This window comes from Drosophila sulfurigaster, chromosome 2R (assembly GCF_023558435.1).
Source record: "Drosophila sulfurigaster albostrigata strain 15112-1811.04 chromosome 2R, ASM2355843v2, whole genome shotgun sequence".
Taxonomy (NCBI): Eukaryota; Metazoa; Arthropoda; class Insecta; order Diptera; family Drosophilidae; genus Drosophila; species Drosophila sulfurigaster.
In genome coordinates this window covers 30,696,688-30,715,831 of record NC_084882.1, presented here as the reverse complement: position 1 = coordinate 30,715,831, position 19,144 = coordinate 30,696,688, and the positions used below count along the sequence as shown (strand labels likewise).

General features: G+C 40.1%; 1 protein-coding gene across 1 annotated transcript; it reads left to right on the top strand.

Annotated features, from left to right (window-relative positions):
- The first annotated feature begins 12,443 nt into the window (after window positions 1-12,443).
- Window positions 12,444-13,596, top strand: LOC133838055 (uncharacterized). Its single transcript, XM_062269005.1, has one exon. It carries the CDS (start codon window positions 12,530-12,532, stop codon window positions 13,571-13,573), a length of 1,044 nt encoding a protein of 347 aa, XP_062124989.1. The 5' UTR covers window positions 12,444-12,529; the 3' UTR covers window positions 13,574-13,596.
- Window positions 13,597-19,144: the final 5,548 nt, after the last annotated feature.

Here is a 19,144-nt window from a genome sequence, read left to right as displayed (position 1 = left end):
AAGTAAGTAAGTGCTTTTAAATAATAAAATAATTTTCAATTAAATATAAGTAATACACATGTACGTATTCTTGGAAATTTCAGAAGCTAAAAGATTGCCAAATTACTTAGCAACTGTATGCTTTTGAAAAGGTTTCTTATCAGTTGTGACATAAGCAGTAAGTTAGTATTATTCACAGCTGACTCAATATTAACAAACATAAAACATTTTTAATTTCACGCTGGAAGTGTAATTAAAATATATTCTACAGAATTTTCACATAGATCATTTCTGTTGAATTTGATGACAAATAAACTTAATTCGTTGTTGTCGATGCATTTCTTACGTGTTCTTATATAAGTTTGCTCAATTTATATTTCATTAAACGAAATAAACTTTAACAAAAATTGAACCATGAATTAGTTTTATTTTAACTTCAAATAATATTTTACTTTATTTGCATAACACAAATCTATTTAATTTTCAATGTTATACATAATTTTATATCTTAATTTGCTGTCATTATATGGAGTTGTGAAATAACTGTTCCACGAATTATTGTTATTTGTTTTGTTATCATCCCACAATATGTAACCAAATATTCATTTCAGTAGAATCTGCTTAACATAATTCATTTTTAATATATTTCAAATTAGAAAGATATGTTCGAAGCACCTGTTCACCATGTTTTCAGACAGGTAAACATCACACCTCTGCGTCACTTGCAACAACGAATCAGAGTTGAGTCACGCCTCTGGCAGCCATTGGCCAAGTTATTTGCCACACGGCTGACTGTGGCAGCATAATTGTGTGGGTTGTGCTGCTGTTGCGTAGCTGGAGATGCATAGCTGCAGTCATGTTTTGTTTTGACCATGCCTCATTTAGATGCATTTTGGCCAATTTATTTAACGATCGATCGTAAAGTGTTTTGCCGTTGGCCTCCGTTTGGCTTCGCTCAACACCTCTTTGGCATGCCGCTTTTTCGATATATACACTACTACACTAGCCGCTTGTTGTTTACGTTTTTAAGTGAATTTTCATATTTTAATGTTTGGCAACATTGTTGTCTCACAATCCCGCAACGCGTCGCTTTGCGTTGCGTTGCGTTGCTTTGCGTTGCGTCGCCTGTTGGAGGTCGTCGGCGGTCATAATTTCCGGCGTGGAATTCGTGGAAGTCGCCGATGCATAAAAATTGCGTTTGCCTCTTTCTGCTTTTGCCACAACTACGATGAAGAGAAAGAGGGGCAGGTCGTAAAGTTGCCGCACACAGACTGGACGTTTTATAGGTGGAAGCAGCAGAACACACAAAGGTGTTTTCCTTAGCATTCTTTCATTCAGAGCTCGTTTATGTTGCTTTGAAAAAATGTCAAAGCAAAATGCCAATATAAAAATTTTGCCTCTTTGATGAAACAGCAGCAGCAGTGAAAACAAGAACTGTAAACAAACAAGGTCTCTATGAATACATGAGTGTATGAATGTTGTTTGTGAGTACATTCATTCTACTCCAAGAAATGGCGCACATCATTTGCGTTGAGCTTGAAATTTTAGATGCAGGCCGCAGTCAGTTTTGCGAAAGTTTCAACTAATTAGCCAAGAGTTTCGCAGCAACAATAAGAGGTAGAAAGAAACAGAACAGGAGAGTGAGGGAAAGAGAGAGCTGTAGGCTCTATAGACACGACTAGACGTGCGTGCGTTGGCCATTAAAAATAATTGAAATTGAATTTGAAAATAAACTGAAAAATGCTTCATCTTTTGGCGTTGTAGCGTGTTGTGGATTTGGCTTTTTGGATTTCGGTTTTTGAGATTTGAGATTTTGGATTTTCTTCTTGTTATTTTGGCGGAAAAGTGTGGCACACGGCGCGCTTGATTTGTGCCGAGTGGGTGAGGCAAGCAAAGTGGCAGAGGATTTGAACGCAGGGGTTGGGGAGGCAGATCGCCTTCGATTAAATGTGCGGCTGCATTTTCACGTATTCTCAGGAAATGTGCGTTCAATTCGAAATTAGTTTTTCTACTTTAAATGCGCGCGCGCTGAGAAAAATTTAATTTATTGCCCGCCTCGAGAGCATTGAAACGGTGTGGCGTATTTTTAAGTGAAATGGATTGAAATGAAATGATTTTTCATTTATTTTAGTTTCAGTTTTTTTTGCTTTGCTTTGCCCCACGTTTGCTGACGTTGGCGGCAAGACGCCAACCAGACGCAGACGCTTTTCGCTCTTTCGTTTCTTTTTTTTTTTTTTTTTGTTTTCTGCTGTGCCTGGCCCCAAAAATGCCGACGAAAATTTTGTTGGCCACAAATTCGTACCTAAATGCGAGCGATTTGCCTCCCAACCAAACACAAAACAAAAAAAGAAGAAAATAAATTGAAACAAACATCACATTAAGTGGTTGCACCTTTGTGCACACAGGGTGTCAATGCAAGGCATCAAGTGTTTTCAACACGACAGCAGACACCCTGTGCGTGGCAAACAAGAACAATTTTGTGGGCCGAGTTGGCGTCTATTTTCGACAGGCAACAAAAAAGGCACCAGGCACTTTCGCAACTCGAAGTAGGTTGACGCCACCTAGGTATTTCGTTTCACAAAGGTTGCGATTCGAGGAGTTTCGCACCTAGGCGATGGGGCATGCAACAGAGGAGAGACGGGGACGGGGGGGCGAGGCAGAGGTGGCAAACAGACGTCCATCAGCGCGACAAGCTGGCGTCAGTCGCTCGTGTACTGCAATTATGCAGACAACATGTCAACGCGAATTGTTCACATTGTCGAGCAGACGAGGCACGGCAAATCGCTTGACGGCTGACTGAAAGATTGGGCGAAAGTATAAAAAGGGCTGCGTACTAGTATATAAAATGGGCGTGGCAAATGTGGCAAACGCAGCTGTGCTGATGCCGAGGTAACATCGAAATCACTGCGTGAATTTCGCGTCTAATGGTCAATAAATATGAAAATTTTATTGACTAACCGCAACACGAGAGAAGCTTCAAATTTAAAATGCACACACACATCATGTTGCCACATCATCATCAGAAGCATCATGATGATTGAGGAAGTCTCCCAAGGCCTGCGCACGTCTCACGTTTGCTTAACAAGCTCCCTGGAGTGAAATAAAAGCGAAAGTGCAAAAGTATTTGACTACGTGATGTGCAGCTCATATCGAACTCAATCTATATAGACACTTGAGTAGGTGTTTTGTGGTTTCTCTGTTGCCAATTAGCTTCGTTTTGCCAGCAGCTGGCTAGTACTTTATTTTGGCATTAATTAATGCAGCAACAGCAATAGCAGTCTGACTCATTTGGCCTATTGTCGCTGTCTGCGCGAAATTAATCAAAACTATATAGCATATCAGTCGAGGCGTGTCCAAGTGCTACTTGCTAGGTGCTACATTGTCTCTGTTGTGCACTGTCGAGCGCATGGAATCGAATGTTGCATTCGCTCTCTATCTCTCTCTCTCTCTCTCTGTGTTGCAATGCCACAAATGAACTCATACGTCGACTCGGGTCTGGGGACTGAGGCTGGGGACTGAGGCTGGCCTAGACTCTTGTTGTTGCCTGTCAACACTTGCCAATTGTTTGTCTGCGCCATTGGACTTTTCCACATAAAAACGCCAGAAGCTCAAAATGAAATATGAACTATTTTAACGCCTACTTAATTTGTTTCTCTCTACTATAAATTTAAATTAATTTAGCGTTGAAGTGAAAGTGTTAAAAGCAAAACTTGCAGCAGACAACGAACAAGAGTTCATAGTTGGCCAATATTTTAATAAATTTTGTGTTTTTCGTCGAGGTAGCATTCTATCGACCTAAATAAATAAAGATATGTTATGTTTATGTGCAAAATATTAAAGACAAACAAAACTGAATGGGTCGCATATGTCGCCGCCTGACCAATTCATAAGTCTGCACTTAAGGCAGTAGCAGCTGAGAACAACGGGCAAGGACAAGAAACAGGACAAGGACAAGCACAACCTGTGCCAAGGTTGACACGAGACGGGAGGTGGGAGGCGGTTGGCAAGAGACATCCGAAAGGTTAGCCTAACGTATAAACTGCAGGCTCGCCATATACATAAAAATCATAATAAAATGTATTTACCCCAGGATCAAATTATGAATCTGCTTATGGCCAGGACATGAGGCAGGCAGGCAGGACTAAGGACTGCCAGCTAAAAGGTGTGCCCGGCCATCTCAAGTTATTGCATATACTATATATTGTATATATGAAAGCCGCAGGCTGCCGAGTCACCCAAACCCGTAAAAAAGGACAAACGTATATTTATGAAATGAACAAAACTATAAAGGACACCCACACACACACACAACCCTCAAGGAGCGAGAACAATGTGACGACATTGACGTAGATTTGGTTTTTGGGTCCGCACATGAAAATTTTTGCACATTTCAGCAAAATCGCCCCTGAGGTGTTATGAGCGCCTTAAAGGTGCTGTTGTCCAAGCTGTTGTGTCCCTTTTTCTTGAGGTTATCGAAGGGGGGAGGGTGGAGGGTAGGTGGACTGCCAGTCTATTACCCAACTACTTTATGGGACATGTAGTTACACCTAGGCGAGCCTGCGGCGGCAACATATGGTCAAAAGTAAAACAAAATGGTAGAGACCTTGCCTCAACGTTTCTCAACGTTTTTCGAAAGTTTATTTCGCATTTGAACATTCGCTTTCATTGTCAGCATCATCAACAGCCATCAACATGATTCAGCCAACAAATATACACACACTTGTTCCTTGGTGACATCTGCCTCGGTCTCTTACTCTCCGTCTTGCCCTCGGGACATTCGAGTGTTGCTTAAGTATGTGCGTCACATACGCCACGAGCTGGTCGAAGAGGGGATTCGCAGAGTCAACTGAGTCGTCTGCCGTGGAAATTACCTTTGGTGCAAAAACAACAAGCAACCAAAAAAAAAAAGAACCCTAAAACCAAAAGAAATTACCTAGCGGCGTGTTAAATTGTCGGTTTTTCAAATCAGCTCACGTAGCATTTTATTAGTCAATCATTGCATACTTTGGCATGCATCTCATTAGCCAAAAGTAGCCATTCTCTTCGAGAAGGTTTCAACTAGCTGAAGCTAAAGACATATACTAAAGTATATTCTTAAATTATATATACTTATAAACACTTAGAATATACTATTTTCTTAAATTATTTATATTTATTTGTAATTTTTACCATTACAACTTATAAACTTAGAATATACTATTTGTAAACTTGAAGAGCATTTTACACAAAAACAATCAATAATTATATAAATAAGAAATTAGATAATTATAAATAGAATTAGATATTTATAGTAACCATTAACTAATGATATATTTAAGTTTCTAAGAGCCTAAATCAAATTTTATTAACCATTTAAATAATAATTAAACAAGCTTTGGACATTTAACAAATATTTCGTTCGCATCCTTTGCAATTTGTGTAATAAGATTGCTCGAGAAGTGCATCAAGTGCTTTGCACAACGAAATGAAAATGTAATTCGTATTCAGAAAATTTTAATAAATATGCATTTGTCTAAAAAGAGATGAACAAGGAAGGAGGAGGGAGGAGGGAAGAGGGAACGACTAGCAAATTGTGCACTTTGCATTAAAAATGCTCTGGCTAAAAGCTCAACAATTAGCAACAATTTTGAAATGCAAAAATGGCAAAAACGGAAAGCCAAAAACGAAGAAGCACCAAAATTAAAGCAACTTAAATGGAACTTATTAGATTTGTATACTTTTAATTTGCATTCATAACAGTTCCAGTTCCAGTCGCCGTCTCCTCATTCCTCTACAAAAAAAAAATCTAGAGGCGTAGAGAAAACTGAGCTCTTTCCTCTTGTGCACAAAGAGTTGAGGGCAATTTCATAGGAAAAGCGTCGTAGGACAACAGTTGGCAGTTGTGTCCTGCTCCTGTCTTTGGCCGTAGACGCAACGCAATTGAAACCCTTTTCTTGTTTTTGCAACCAACTCAAACTCAGACCCAGACGGAGACTGAGACTCCCCAGAAAAAACCCAAACCACTGCGGACATGACGTATTTCTTTCTCCTTCTTTTGGCTGATTTAAATTTGTGCTGCTCGCTTGGAATAAAACAAAATTAATTTGTGCATATTTCTTGAGCGAGTCGTCCAGACGAAATACGAAGCTTCAGATGCTCCTTGGACATTTATTAAAAGACGCAAACGCAAAGGAGAAATGGAAACCTTTTTTTTCCTATAGGAATAACAAGAAAGCAAAACGAATATATATGTATCAAGTGAAAAGAAATTTCATAAAACGAAAACAATTTGCCGAAATTAAAGAATAATAAGAAGCCACCGCTTTCCAAGTCAAGAGATGACCACCAAGCATCTCTGAAATAGATATATTCTCTATATATAAGTATAGATTTCGCATATAGGAAAGTGCATGGCACAATTGTTTGTGCTCCCAGCGGAGATACGGAAACTGGGACAGCACACGTGGCGATTACAAGACAAGATAAGTGTACATAGAAAAGATATTGATATACAATCGAACGACGGTCCATAAATCCATTAGCAATAAATAGTTTTGATGTGAACGCAAAATATAAAATTATTTATACGTTTCGCACGGCGCGACAAGCAGGAAAATTAGTGAGAATTGCAATTGCAATTGAAATGGGAATGGGAAGGGGGAATGGGAATGAATGTTGGGGGGTTGGTTGGTCGGTTGGTTGAAGTTGTCAATTTTTGCGATGCGCTGCAAATGAACCAAAACAAAGCGGGAACAGCAATCGAACAACTGTATCGAATTACCAATCATTCAATACAATGGCTAGAGAGAGTCCCAACCCCCCTTTGGCAGGAAAGTTGTGACATGGTCACGCGACCTCACGAACTCTAAAAGTGTGGTGGAGAGGGTAGGGAAGGGAAGGTCTGCTTCATAGTTCACGGTGTCAGATTTACCGATTCGCCGATTTGTCGATTTGCCGATTTAGTAAGTTGGATTTGCACATTGCCAGCAAAACGTTGGCTGGCGCTGGGAAAAATGACAGTCATGAGCCTAGCCCGAGGAAAACTCCCACAAGCGAGGCGCATATGTAGTTTTTGGATTTTTGAATTCATATTGAGCCATCAAAGCATTATGAGCACACTCTTAGTATCACTTAGACTGTTGGTTTGGTATTAAATTCCCCCTTTCCCCCCAGCGCCCAAAACAATTGAATTGCGAATGGCATAGAGTAAGCAACATGGCCAAACAGCATGTTGACCAAATTGCCGACAATTTGGGTTAACTGTAAATTTCACTGGCAAAACGGCAAACAGCAAACGTGCAAGTTTTAACAAATCGTCGAAGTACATACGAGAGATACTCGAGTATAAAATGCGATTCCTTGAGCTTGTCAGAGAGGCGTCTCCCCGTTCAGTAGTCATCACACAAGGTCCAAGGAGTTGTAGTTCTTTCGTTCTTTTGGGGTGTAGCTGCCATAAAATTCACTGGGGCGTAAAGGATGCGATGCCTTTTAATAATAAAAAGGAGAAGACAGCAGCAGAGAGAAAAAAAACTACAGCCTGGCTGCATAAACTAAAACTAAAGCCTCTTGGCTATGCCCAGGCACGTCTTAAATGTTGAAATTATGTAAAATAAAATGTGAGGCAAAAGGATAAACGACTGTTAGGCTAGGCTGACGTCAGCCTGCCCAAAAAGACTAGCGTTGACTGACAGGCGACAGAGACGTCATTCAAGAGGCGTCGACGACAGTCGACAAACGGCTTACTCAAACACTCGACACACACAGCCAATCCTTGCAAGGTGCAAAAAATGCCGTTAAGGACTTGTCTCGACCATTTGCATGCTGAACGCCCTTAGCGTGTCCTGGCTAATAACCGTGAGTAAGCGAACAGGTGCCGCCTTCATGCCGCTGGGCGTCCAACAACAACGTTGTGATCAATCTTTGCTAAGCTTTTGTTTTCGCTGGGTTTTTTGTTTATGGACAAAGGCACGACGCCTTAGAAGTGCCACTGGCACTGGCATCAACAGCAGCAGCAGCATCAGGAGCAGCATCAACAGCAGTCTGAGACATTGAGACATTGCGACATTTCAACAACAAAAGCAAACGCTAAACTGGAACGAGGCGACAGCGTCCTTTTTCGGCGTCTTGGTCTATGATTGATTAGCAATTAATTAGCTACACAAATAACTGTAATTATATGCCAACGAGAACAATGTCAGGCCTTTGCGTCAAGCACTTCTCTTGAGCCAGGCTAGCACTCCTCTCTCTCTATCTATCTCTCTCTGTCGACCCCGCACAATTGTCAAACAACCCCACGTCTCAGAAGATTCGTCTACTAACTGACACGGTTAATACCCTCTGTGATATGATGCAAATGAGGGATTTGTTTTCCTATTTCCTAATAGTTGTCTAATAAAAAACTTACACTTATTATAAGAAGTTTGATATGATATTAAGATTTTAAAAGATTAAGAAATGGTGTGTACACGTACACTGCGTATGCGTGATATATGGAAAGTAATATAAATATATTACAATCTTCACTATTATTTGATGTAAATTTTAATAGGTTCTCAAAAGCTATAGAAGAGCTTTAGATACAATAGATTTTATTTATTTTTCGTAACTTCCTCATATTTTATTGTGTTTTAATTAACAATTTATCTTGCGTTAATATAAAGTTCATTAGAACGTATTATTATTTATATTTAATAATCTGCAATTTTATCTTCAATAATTAACATTTAAAATGTCAAATATACAAGAAATAATTTAATACATTTCGTCTTTTTATATATAGGGTATCTAGAAAGTCTATCAACACTTGTTATTTTCCAACTTTAGCACTTTTTATGCATCACCATTGAAAATTATGTACTTGCGAATATTTTTTGTTGGCATTTTTTGTTACAGCTACAGCTCCACCTTTTTTGTTATGCTATTTTGTTTTTTGTGTGTTGAAGGCGCATCGTTAGCTAATTTGCATTTTGTTGTTGTCATTTAATGTGCTTATGAAACGAATTTGTTGTAACTTTGGCACTTGCGGGCTGCGTTTGCCATTTGCCATTTACCATTGGTTTTTACGATGCGAATGGCATCCAATATATCCTAATGACACTTTATTGTCAGTCTAAGTATTCGTCACAGTGAAAGAAGCCATAGACCTTTGTGACTCGCTTTCTTCATATAGATTGGTTCGATTGTCAACCCCTAATTGTGAACTAACCCCGAACGTACTGCAAAATTTGAATGTGAAACGAAGTTTCTACCTAAGATGAGTGCGATTAAAGTTAAGTTTAAAGACAAGCCGAGAAATTTGGCCCATGAGCTGCCTTTTGTAGTTTTGTGTCGTGACATGTCGACAGTTTTTGGCCGGCCAACAATGCATGACTGACCCTGTCAATACGCTCAGTTGGTGCTACGATTTCTTCGACTTTGGATCCAAAATCCATTTAGTGCATATGCAATATTTAATGCATGGACAAGGGATCGGCAAAAGTGCGTCCAAAATAATGTCAGTCGCTGTCAGCTACAGGAATCGCTTTGAGACTCAGATTCAGACTCAGACTGAAACTGAGACTCGAACTTATGCATGTGTGTTGCCTGTGGCGGCATTGTTTCGAGTTGTTCCCTGTCCCTGTGAATCCTTTACCCTAAAAACCAGTCGAACTGCATGTGCATTTTGCTGACATTGAGTGCTCCGACAAGCGACGTGTGCGACGACATCGAAGAGAGTTGAAGTTGGAGATGGAGATGGAGTTGGGGACAACGCGTTGTCCTCGAACTGTGCGCTGGCTCGCTCTCTTTATGGCTGAAAGCTTTTGTCGCTGCCGTGGCACTAAACATGTCTCGTGTCTCCTCGTTGTCGTTGCCGTTGTCCCGTTGGCGCGATTCCAAAATATAACTTAAGTTTCTGGTCAAATGAATTTGGCAAAGGTAGCCGAAAGCCCCTTGCCCACAAAAGCAGAAAGCAGACCCAAAAATTCAAAAATCTAGCATACATTTGGGAGCCGCATCTCGTTTCAGCTGAAATGCCAACTGAATTTATGCAAAATGCCAGCGGAAATGTTGTTTTTGTCAGCAGCAGCAGCAGCAGTCGAAGAAGTAACTGAGACTCAGGCAAGTGGCAAGCCACATTTGGCACTTTAAGTGGCTTTTCTTATGTGAAAAACACCGAATGCATTGTTTGCTCTTTTTCCTTGTTTTTTTTTTGCTTTTGCTTTGTCACCTGTTTTCAAGTCGTTGGCGTGTGTGCCAACAAATTCCATTCCCGTGCAAAAGTTTTTACGATCTTGTCAACATTTTGAGTTGAGTGCATTTTTACGCACACACACATTGCTAACGCCCGGTGGCGCCTCGCTTCGCTCTGTCACCCTCCGCCTTGCCCCCTGTCGGCATGGCCGTAAAATCGAAAAGTAATGCAATAAAATTCGCTTTCATTAAAAGCATTAAAATAGGTTTTTGACATGCCATAAAAATTGTTTTCACGTAAACACAAAACACACAGAAAACTGCTGCTGCTACACTTTACTGGGAGTGGCTGATCAGAAGGCGGGAGAAGAGTCTGGGGAGCTGCTGCTGGCTGCTGCTGTTGGCTGCTTTCATTCGCGTCTAAATGGGAATTTTATTGTTCTGGGAGCTTGTGGCCGACGCATTTGCCATTAGCCGGCTACACGGCATTTTTTGCCGCCGCTCACCTAAGCGCCACAAGGCGTTGTGCCAATAGAAGAAGCGTCGGGGCAGGGGAATGCGATTTTTGAGAGCATCAGGGGAAAGGCGTTGATTTTTGCTAGACATTATCTACTTCATCATATGGCAGCACATGTGCGTGTGCAGAGTGTGGGGCTAAGCAGACAGCTTAAAATAACTAAGGGAATTAACTGCACGTCTGCGTGGCAAATACGTGGATGAAAGTGATGAATGAATAAGCTAGAAACATGAGAGCAATTGCGCTGCCAAACTTATTTCATGCTGATGACCAATTCGAAATATAGTCCTGTAAATGTTTTTTTTAAGTATTTAAATCATTATAATACATTCTATTATTATCATCAAATATTCTTTCAGAATTCATCATTGAATTAAATTGAAGTGTGGTCATAAAAAAAAAATAAATATAATTTTCATTAATTTGTACAAATTTTTAAGGCAGCTTTTTTAAAATTCTACATTACAGTACTTTTTTGCAAATAATTGAACTGTTTTTTAACATTTTAAACTAATTTCAAATATTAGTCGTTTAAAACAGAATATGAAATGTTGCCATAATGGCGAAATGTTAATATACTAATAATGTATTATACTTAAACATAAAAATTTATATTTTTAAAATGTATATTGAGAATATGTTTATTAAATATTATATCTCATCCATCATCCATCCATTTTTAATAAATATTTGGTTGGTATTGAAAAACATTTCCACATATTATGAGATTTAAGTGCACTTCATTCTTCTTACTCATGAGATTTTTCAGGCAAGCGATTAAAATATATATTTATATGTGGTATTTGTTCTTCATTTCTTTGGCATTGCTAAAATTCATATTCACAGATAAATTGGACATTGCGAGATACAAAACGATGGCAAATCAAACGTGGATTATAATGAAACGTTATTAACTTGAAATTGCGTATACGCAATGAAAGCAGTCGAATGACTTGTAATGAGAAAATAAGATAGGAAAAAGACAGCAAAGCACGTATATTCAGAAATTGGTCATCACTTGTTAATTGCTGCGACAGTTTGTGGCAAACATAGTATAAGCAATTTTATTTTGGGGATACGTAGCTTTATAGTATGCTACGTTTAGATATTTTCATGATGTAATAAATGATATTAATTTTAATAATTGCCGCGATTCAATGGCAAATGGTTGTGTTTGCCATCGACTCGTAAACATCGCAGAGCACAAAAAAGAAAATATGGCAAACAATTTTTATTTAGGCCACTTATTTTATTTGCCTCCATCCAGAAGTGATTGCCTCGCTGAGCCAGCTCGCCGACTATATGAAAATATTTAATGATGACCATGAAAACTGCTTAATCGGAAGAATGAATATGAACATGAATATGAATATGAACATGCCACGGCACAGGCCAAAGTGACTGGGGACTGAGAACCTTGGCCAGATAATAAGCAGCAAACGAAAACATAAATACATTTGGGAAAAAAATATCAAAAGGCAAAAAAAATAGATGTGTATATAACCGAAATATGTGCAAATCCAAACAAATGTTCCCTTTTGGCTTTGCTGCTTCGGTTTTCTTTTATTTTTTGCACAAACAGCAGCATTTTTAATATAGCTGTCATTCTGATACCCCTAAATCCCTCCGCGAAGTTATATTTTTATTGGTAACAGCAACGGCAACGGCAACGACTATTTTTCGCATTTATAATGTAGGACCATATATTTTCATGAACACTAAATTATGATGTGGCATGAGATGCTGCTGATGCTGAGTAGGCGCCCCCTTTAAGAGGCAGAGAATTTGTAGTCTACCACACGAAATAAACAATTGAACATATTTTTATTTGAGACGTTAAAGTATAGTTTTAATATTGTGCATTTTATTAAACTAAGTAAAATTATGGCAACGGATAAAATATGTAAATTTTTATGTATCGATCTCTGTGACTTGGTAAACTATTTGTTCCATGACGATGATGAACCAGAAAGCGTTGAAAAGAAGAATGAAACAACAGCTGGCGGACATAATTATCCACCTCGTCTCATCACCTACGATGCTGAGGAACTTGGGGAACCGCGTCTCATACGCTTCTCGGATCTAAATGAGAACTTGGTGGAACTCTTGATGTCGCAGAGCGAAGAAGAAGAAAGAGAGGAAAAAAACTGTCAGGTGAAGAAGAAAAAGTCCCAGGTGAAGGTCCACAAGGAAGAGTGTGACCAGGATAAGGAGGATGACTGTCAGATGAAATGCGAAATGAGAAGCCAAAAGAATCGAACCAGGCAAACAAAGTGCAAAACCGTTCAAAAGAAACCTCGGAAGGCAGCCTGCAAATCGCCTCGCAGAGAGTGCAAACCAAAAATCGAATGCGACGTGGATAATGAGTTGGAGACACGCAAATGGAAGGAACAACTGAAGTGGGCGCAGCTCAATAAACTACTAACCGATGCCTTTGCAGCTCTATGTCCAGGCGAGCAACTTAGTAAGAAAAATCTCAAGTTTCTAGAGACCTCCGCCAAGAGAATTCACACACGTTTTATCAACTCACAAACTGCGAAAGAAAAAGCTTTGCCACCGGGACTGAAAGTGTGGGAATGTCTGCAGCCAATGCAAAAGTTTCGCTACTATTGGGAGGCACTGACCAAAAATAAATTGCAACCGTCGCCGTATGCAAATTTTCGTGAGGTGTTCATCAAGCGATATCGTCGCACTTACGGCGATACTCACAACTTGCACTCGAAGGTTTTTCACTGTTGGCGAATGCAGAAGTGCAATGAACAATTGCCGTTCATATTGAATGCGTTGCTATATCAAATCAGCATCGGAACAGTCGATCCCTATGATTCCTCTTCGATACGTGGGCTCATAAATTTGTGGAGCCGGCAGCCGATGCCCGTGAGGGGCAAGGGCAGCATTGATAAGTGCTTGTCTGGCTGCTTTGAATAAATTTTTTTGGATTTTGATTTTAATTTCGATATTCAGTTTTTTATACGAAACAGATGTTGGATTTGTTCTGTTCTATTTTTGATTCTTTTCTTTTTTTTTTGCTTTCTGCAATTTGTGTCTTTCCCTTTTGTTTGCACTTGAACCACATTTTGCATTAATTTCTTCTTTGGGTAATTGGGGAAATGTTACAAATCGAGGCGTCAAAATAATAATGGGTTCCCAGCTCATTTGTTTCGCACACGTCGTGTTTCAAGGTCGCCTGCTGACTTGGCATTGACTGCGCTCGACACTGACCAGCTGAATATATTGCGTATACGTAGCTTGAGTTCTTTATTGACACGACATTGAAAGTATTTTAATTAAAAAGCATTGCTATTTATTTGTCTTGGGTTTTTGAAGTTTGAGGTCGGTCATTTTGGTGGTCAACTTTTCAATTTGCACATGCACATAAATTAGCAGTAAAAACGAAAAATATGTGTGTGCAGAAATAAAACAAGAACTATTTAAAATGTAATTTCGTGTTTTTACGAGGCGCAGCCAATGCTTAACTTTGTCCTGGGCAAAAAGGAAAAAAAATACAGAGATACGAAATAAAAAACAATAAATAAAATTGTAACAAATCGAATGGTAGCGCGTCCTGAAATCAGATCAGACGAAGCGTGTACGGCAACATTATGCTAATAGAAATGATGGCAGTTTGTTGTGTTTGGGAGAAGGAAGAGGGAGGGAGAAAGGAAGAGAGAGTGAGTTTGAGTTTGAGACTTTGTCTGCGGCTGGTGTTGAGTTTTATTGAAAAGGCACAGGCAGAGTTTTGCCACGTTTATGGCTAGCGAATTGTCGTTGACAACTTTTGGCGAGCCTCACATAAAACGAAATGAAATGGAAAACTAAACTAAAAGCAGAAGCAGCAGCAACGGCAACGACAACGGCATCAATTCGCCACGTTTCCCCAGCTGTGCAGTCAAAGTCGTTGAAGTCGTGTGTGTGTGTGTATGTGCTGCTGCCGCTTCAAATTTATTGTTGTAGATATTGAGTTTTATAGTAGTGGGCCCAAGTCCTGCGTCGTCCATCCGTTCGTCCTTCCGCCTGCCGCTCACGGATTTGCGCATTTTTAAGCGCCCAAAATCGAAAAACAATTGGCATTCGCATGCCTGACACTCTCAGCTCTCAGCTCAGCTCTTGAAGCGTCTGTGTCAAATGTATCCCAACAAACAAAACAAAACAAAAAAAACACTTCTCCCTCTTTGAACTCAAACCCTTTTTTCGCTGTGCGCTTTTTTTATGGCCGACTGTTGCAAAGATTTTGTTGTTTTGATATTCGGCAATTTTATTGCCTCGACCCAAGTTCGCACCTCAATTTGTCTTCGTAAATGTGAAAAATGTGGAAATTAGTTGCTGCTCCGCATGCCTTTCTTTCCTTCTCTGCTGCCACATTTCATCAATCACACGATGTGTCACACCTATCGCCGGTTAGCTTAGAAGTGGGCAATAGAAGGAGGCGGCAGGCGTCGACACCAAAACTGTGGCGAATTGTAAAAAAGGAGTGCGATTGCCACGCCCACTTAGGCTGCTGTTAATGGCAAAGCGAATAAACATTTTTGTAGCATACTTGCAGGCGTTTAGCTCAAACTTAAACACAAAACTGTACTCAGCCAAGATGTGCTTTAGTGATGAGCCTACACAAATTGAAGTAAGTTTGTGTTTGTTTGTGGATATATTTTTGTATGTCACTTTTGGTTCCATTCTTATGCAAAGTCGCTGCGCAAACACATAACGTAAAAATCAATGGCCAAAAGTCACCCCGAAAGTAAGTTCGACAGCTTCATTCGGCCAGTCGGTTGATCGAACTCGGCCTCCTTGCCCATTAACATAACAATAATTATGGCTGCCATTTGCCCTGAGACGTTACGCAAACAACGACAGCAAAAAAATTCTGCCAAATTGGATTTTGCAGCCATAAGCAAAACGCGAGCGCTGCCCGTCGCATTCTCACAATCACAATTGACATCCTGGCGAAGTCAGGGGTGAAGAAAAATGAGATTGGTCAATGGTCAGTCGATGCTATGCATCCGGTTGAATTGATTTCGTTTTCTTAGCCAGATGAATTGATATATATTTTTGCAAGCTGTTCCACATAATTAACTTCAATTTGAGTGCTTGCCAATGCGCTGTTCTCGCTGCCTCATTAGAGTAGCAGCAGCAGCAGCATAAATTCTGTTTAAAAAATAGAATTGACAGGCGAACAGATTTTGATATTCGCGTTAGGTCGCCAAACGAAAATCCAATTTCCGAGCGGCAGTTTTAAGACTTGCGGCTTGAGGCAGCGTTGCACGTACACGCGAACAACGTACAACGTACAACACTTTCAGCCCACACTGAAGGAGCAGGTCATGTCGCGGTCATAAATACAACAATGCAAAGTTTTGAGCAGAGTGTCGCCAGCGCCATAAATTTGCGCGCAAAAACTCACGGATTTATGTTGCAAAACGCTGCTAGATAACAGGACTCTCTCTTTCTCTCTCTCTATCTCGTGGTGGAGGGGGGCATCTGTGTGGCTGTGGCAAACGTAATCCACTTTAAAGTTTTGTCGCCGCTTTCATTTGGACGAACACGAAACGGCGGCCTCGGTTGCCAGTCATGTGATGCTGATGCGAGTGCGATATCCTTGCGGATATCCTTGAGCCTGAACACTGATGCTGCTTCTATTCTTATACTCTGTGCTTCTATTTGTTGGCCAAACCAAACCACATGCAGCAATATCAGCGAGTTGTGTGGCCTGTAGTCTGACACGACTTCTTATCCAATTTGAATTTAACGCAGCACATTTTGGGCCACTCGCAAATCCCATTTTGCGAGCTGAAAGCTGTATTTGCATTTAAACTCTCCGTGAAATTGTGAGAGACGAGTTGCAAGCTGCGAAATTAATAAAAGTGCCAGCCAACTAACCAGCCAACAAAGTCGAACCTTCATCTTCCGATGCCAAACGACCGCAAGTAAAAATGTTCAATAAACGTCCGGCTTGCCAACCGCAAACGCCTTCAATATGAAGCAGCTTCCCAGTCAATTTGGCATTTTTAGCCCGTTTTTTTTTTGGCTGTTGTTATAGAAAGGGCAACAGCTGATGCTGACAGCAAAACGGCGGCTGTTTTTAGAGTGTTAGTTAGTTTGCGGTTCGCTGGCTCACTTAGTGTTCTAGACAAAGTAACCATGCAGCACATGTCCAACCACCATATGCCATAGATACCAATTAAAATCTCATGGTTCCACACTAAATACAAATAGTATACGACTTCAGCTATGCCAACAATTCGACAGTCTCCCGTCTCCCGTCTCTTTCTTTCTCTGTCTTTCTCTCCGCCCACCCAACAGCAATCGAAACAGTTTTGGAGCAGCTGTGTGCTGGGGAATTGGGCGGATGAGCGGATGGGCGATGTCGAGGTGCCGTGTGACAGGCCTAGGTATTAATTAGGTTGTTAATTTTGCATTTGGCGTGCGTCGTTCGCTATTCCCGTGAAAAGTTGCAGCAGCAGCGGCAGCGGTGGCAGCATCCAATGCTGACACACGTGGCATGATGATAAATCTTGCGGCTTGTGCAACAGCAGCCCAACACATGTCGCAGTTGCTCAGTGTCCACATTCACCCCACTCTCTCTCTCTCTTCCTTTCTCTCCCCACCACTTTGCCCCACCAGTTGGCGGGGCACCTGTCTCAATTAAGCGTGCAAATCGCACGCATGTCAAAACTAAATGCCGCACCACGCACGCTAGCAATCTTGTGGCATAATGTCTGAAGATCTAAAGGCGATCGTTAAGACGCCCTGCCTACACATATATATATTAGATGCAACATTCTATATGTATAATATTTGGATCTATCCCATCGCAGCCCAACAGATAGCATCATTCATATGTTGTCATCCTGCTTGTGACTTGTTTTGCTTTGAACACATCTCAGGTTGAGAGTTCGGAAATTTGTTGGCGAGAGAAATTCTGTTTCGCTGAGTTTGTGCACAGCACAAAATTGTGAAAATGTTTTGGCATGGAACTCTAATAAATATTGACAGCTTCCTCTAAAATGTCTCGAAAAATTACCTTAATTTTTGGTCTGCAGTTTTTGTCTGTCGATTTTGAATATATTTATATTTATTGGTTTAATATTTCTTCCAACTCTTTGCTACTCAAAAATTAATATTACTTGAAATATTTTCTATTTTATTTTAAATTGTTAATATCTGGAACTTATATTTATTTTAATAAACTCTTTAAATATGTACCTATTTCTCTATAACAAATATATTGTGTAAATATTTTTGAATTTTACAACCTAGAATTTGAGCTAAATAATATATTTATTATTATTATATAATATAATATATATTATTATTTCTAAATTACAAATATTTTTGAGTTGAATAAAATCTTCGAATACTTATTTAGCTCTCCATCAATATAAGTTCTTAAGGCATAATTTTATAAAATACTTTTGCTTTCATTATTTCCAATTGTTTGAATAATTTCTTTGCTGTCGATTGATTTGTGTTTCAAAATATTGATTACAAATAGTTCGGGGAACACACGAATTCGATGTGGTAGATCGATTTCCAGCTAAATCAAGTTGGCAATGTTCAATCAACGCCTCGTTAATTAAACTTGGCATCGTCGAAACCAATGCTAAAGAGACATGGCAGATTGCAATTCAGATTTTAATAGCTGCATATTTATAAATCTGTCTATTAATGGTCATAATAGTGCCATGGAGCACACATGTGAAGTTTTCTATGATTTTTTTTGTGGGTTGTCTTTAAATCTGATAGAATGCCGAACTGCCGTGGAAACTTAATGAGCTGTGGCTAAATAGAGAGACAGATATGACAAGTAAAAAAGAATTTATGGCATTAAAGTACAAGAATGGTAACAACAACAACGGAAAACAGGCGAAACTAACCAACCCTCCAGTAAAGGGCAGAAGAGAGTGACACCCTTGGCTTGATAGCAACTTTTATCAGAGTTCCAATGAGAGGAAATTCGCACAAATCACGCAAAATTTTGCACACTTAACGTGAGAGTAGCTATAGCTAAGGGTGACAGTAGAGAGGGAAGTGGGGGGGGAGTAGCCAACAGAGGGGTGAAGGCAACTGATAAGAACTTGCAGCCTAATGCACCGTAGCTTTCTGATGGAGTTTCATAAGTGGGAGAGCAGACAGCGAGCAGTGGTCTACAATTTTGCACCAATTTCCGTTTCCCCTCATGGCAAATGGACAAAATAGAACAACAACCAGTCAGCAACAGGATAACGGAGGCAACAGCAAGGGGACAGCGGCCAAGTGGCAACATTTCAATTGCCTAAAATTGAAAAGTCATAAATTTTGAGCGGCGTTTTAGAAATCGGACCGGAAAAGCACGGAAATGCGCACCATGCGTGTCCAATTATTGAAATACGACTTTAATTGAATTTCAATAAAATGTGCAGCATTTTGCATTTCCCTCGCCCAATCTCCTTTCCCATTTCTCCTCCCCTTCGCCCTGCTCTGCATTTCCTTTCGGCTTGCAACTGTAAAATGCCACCGGCTCAT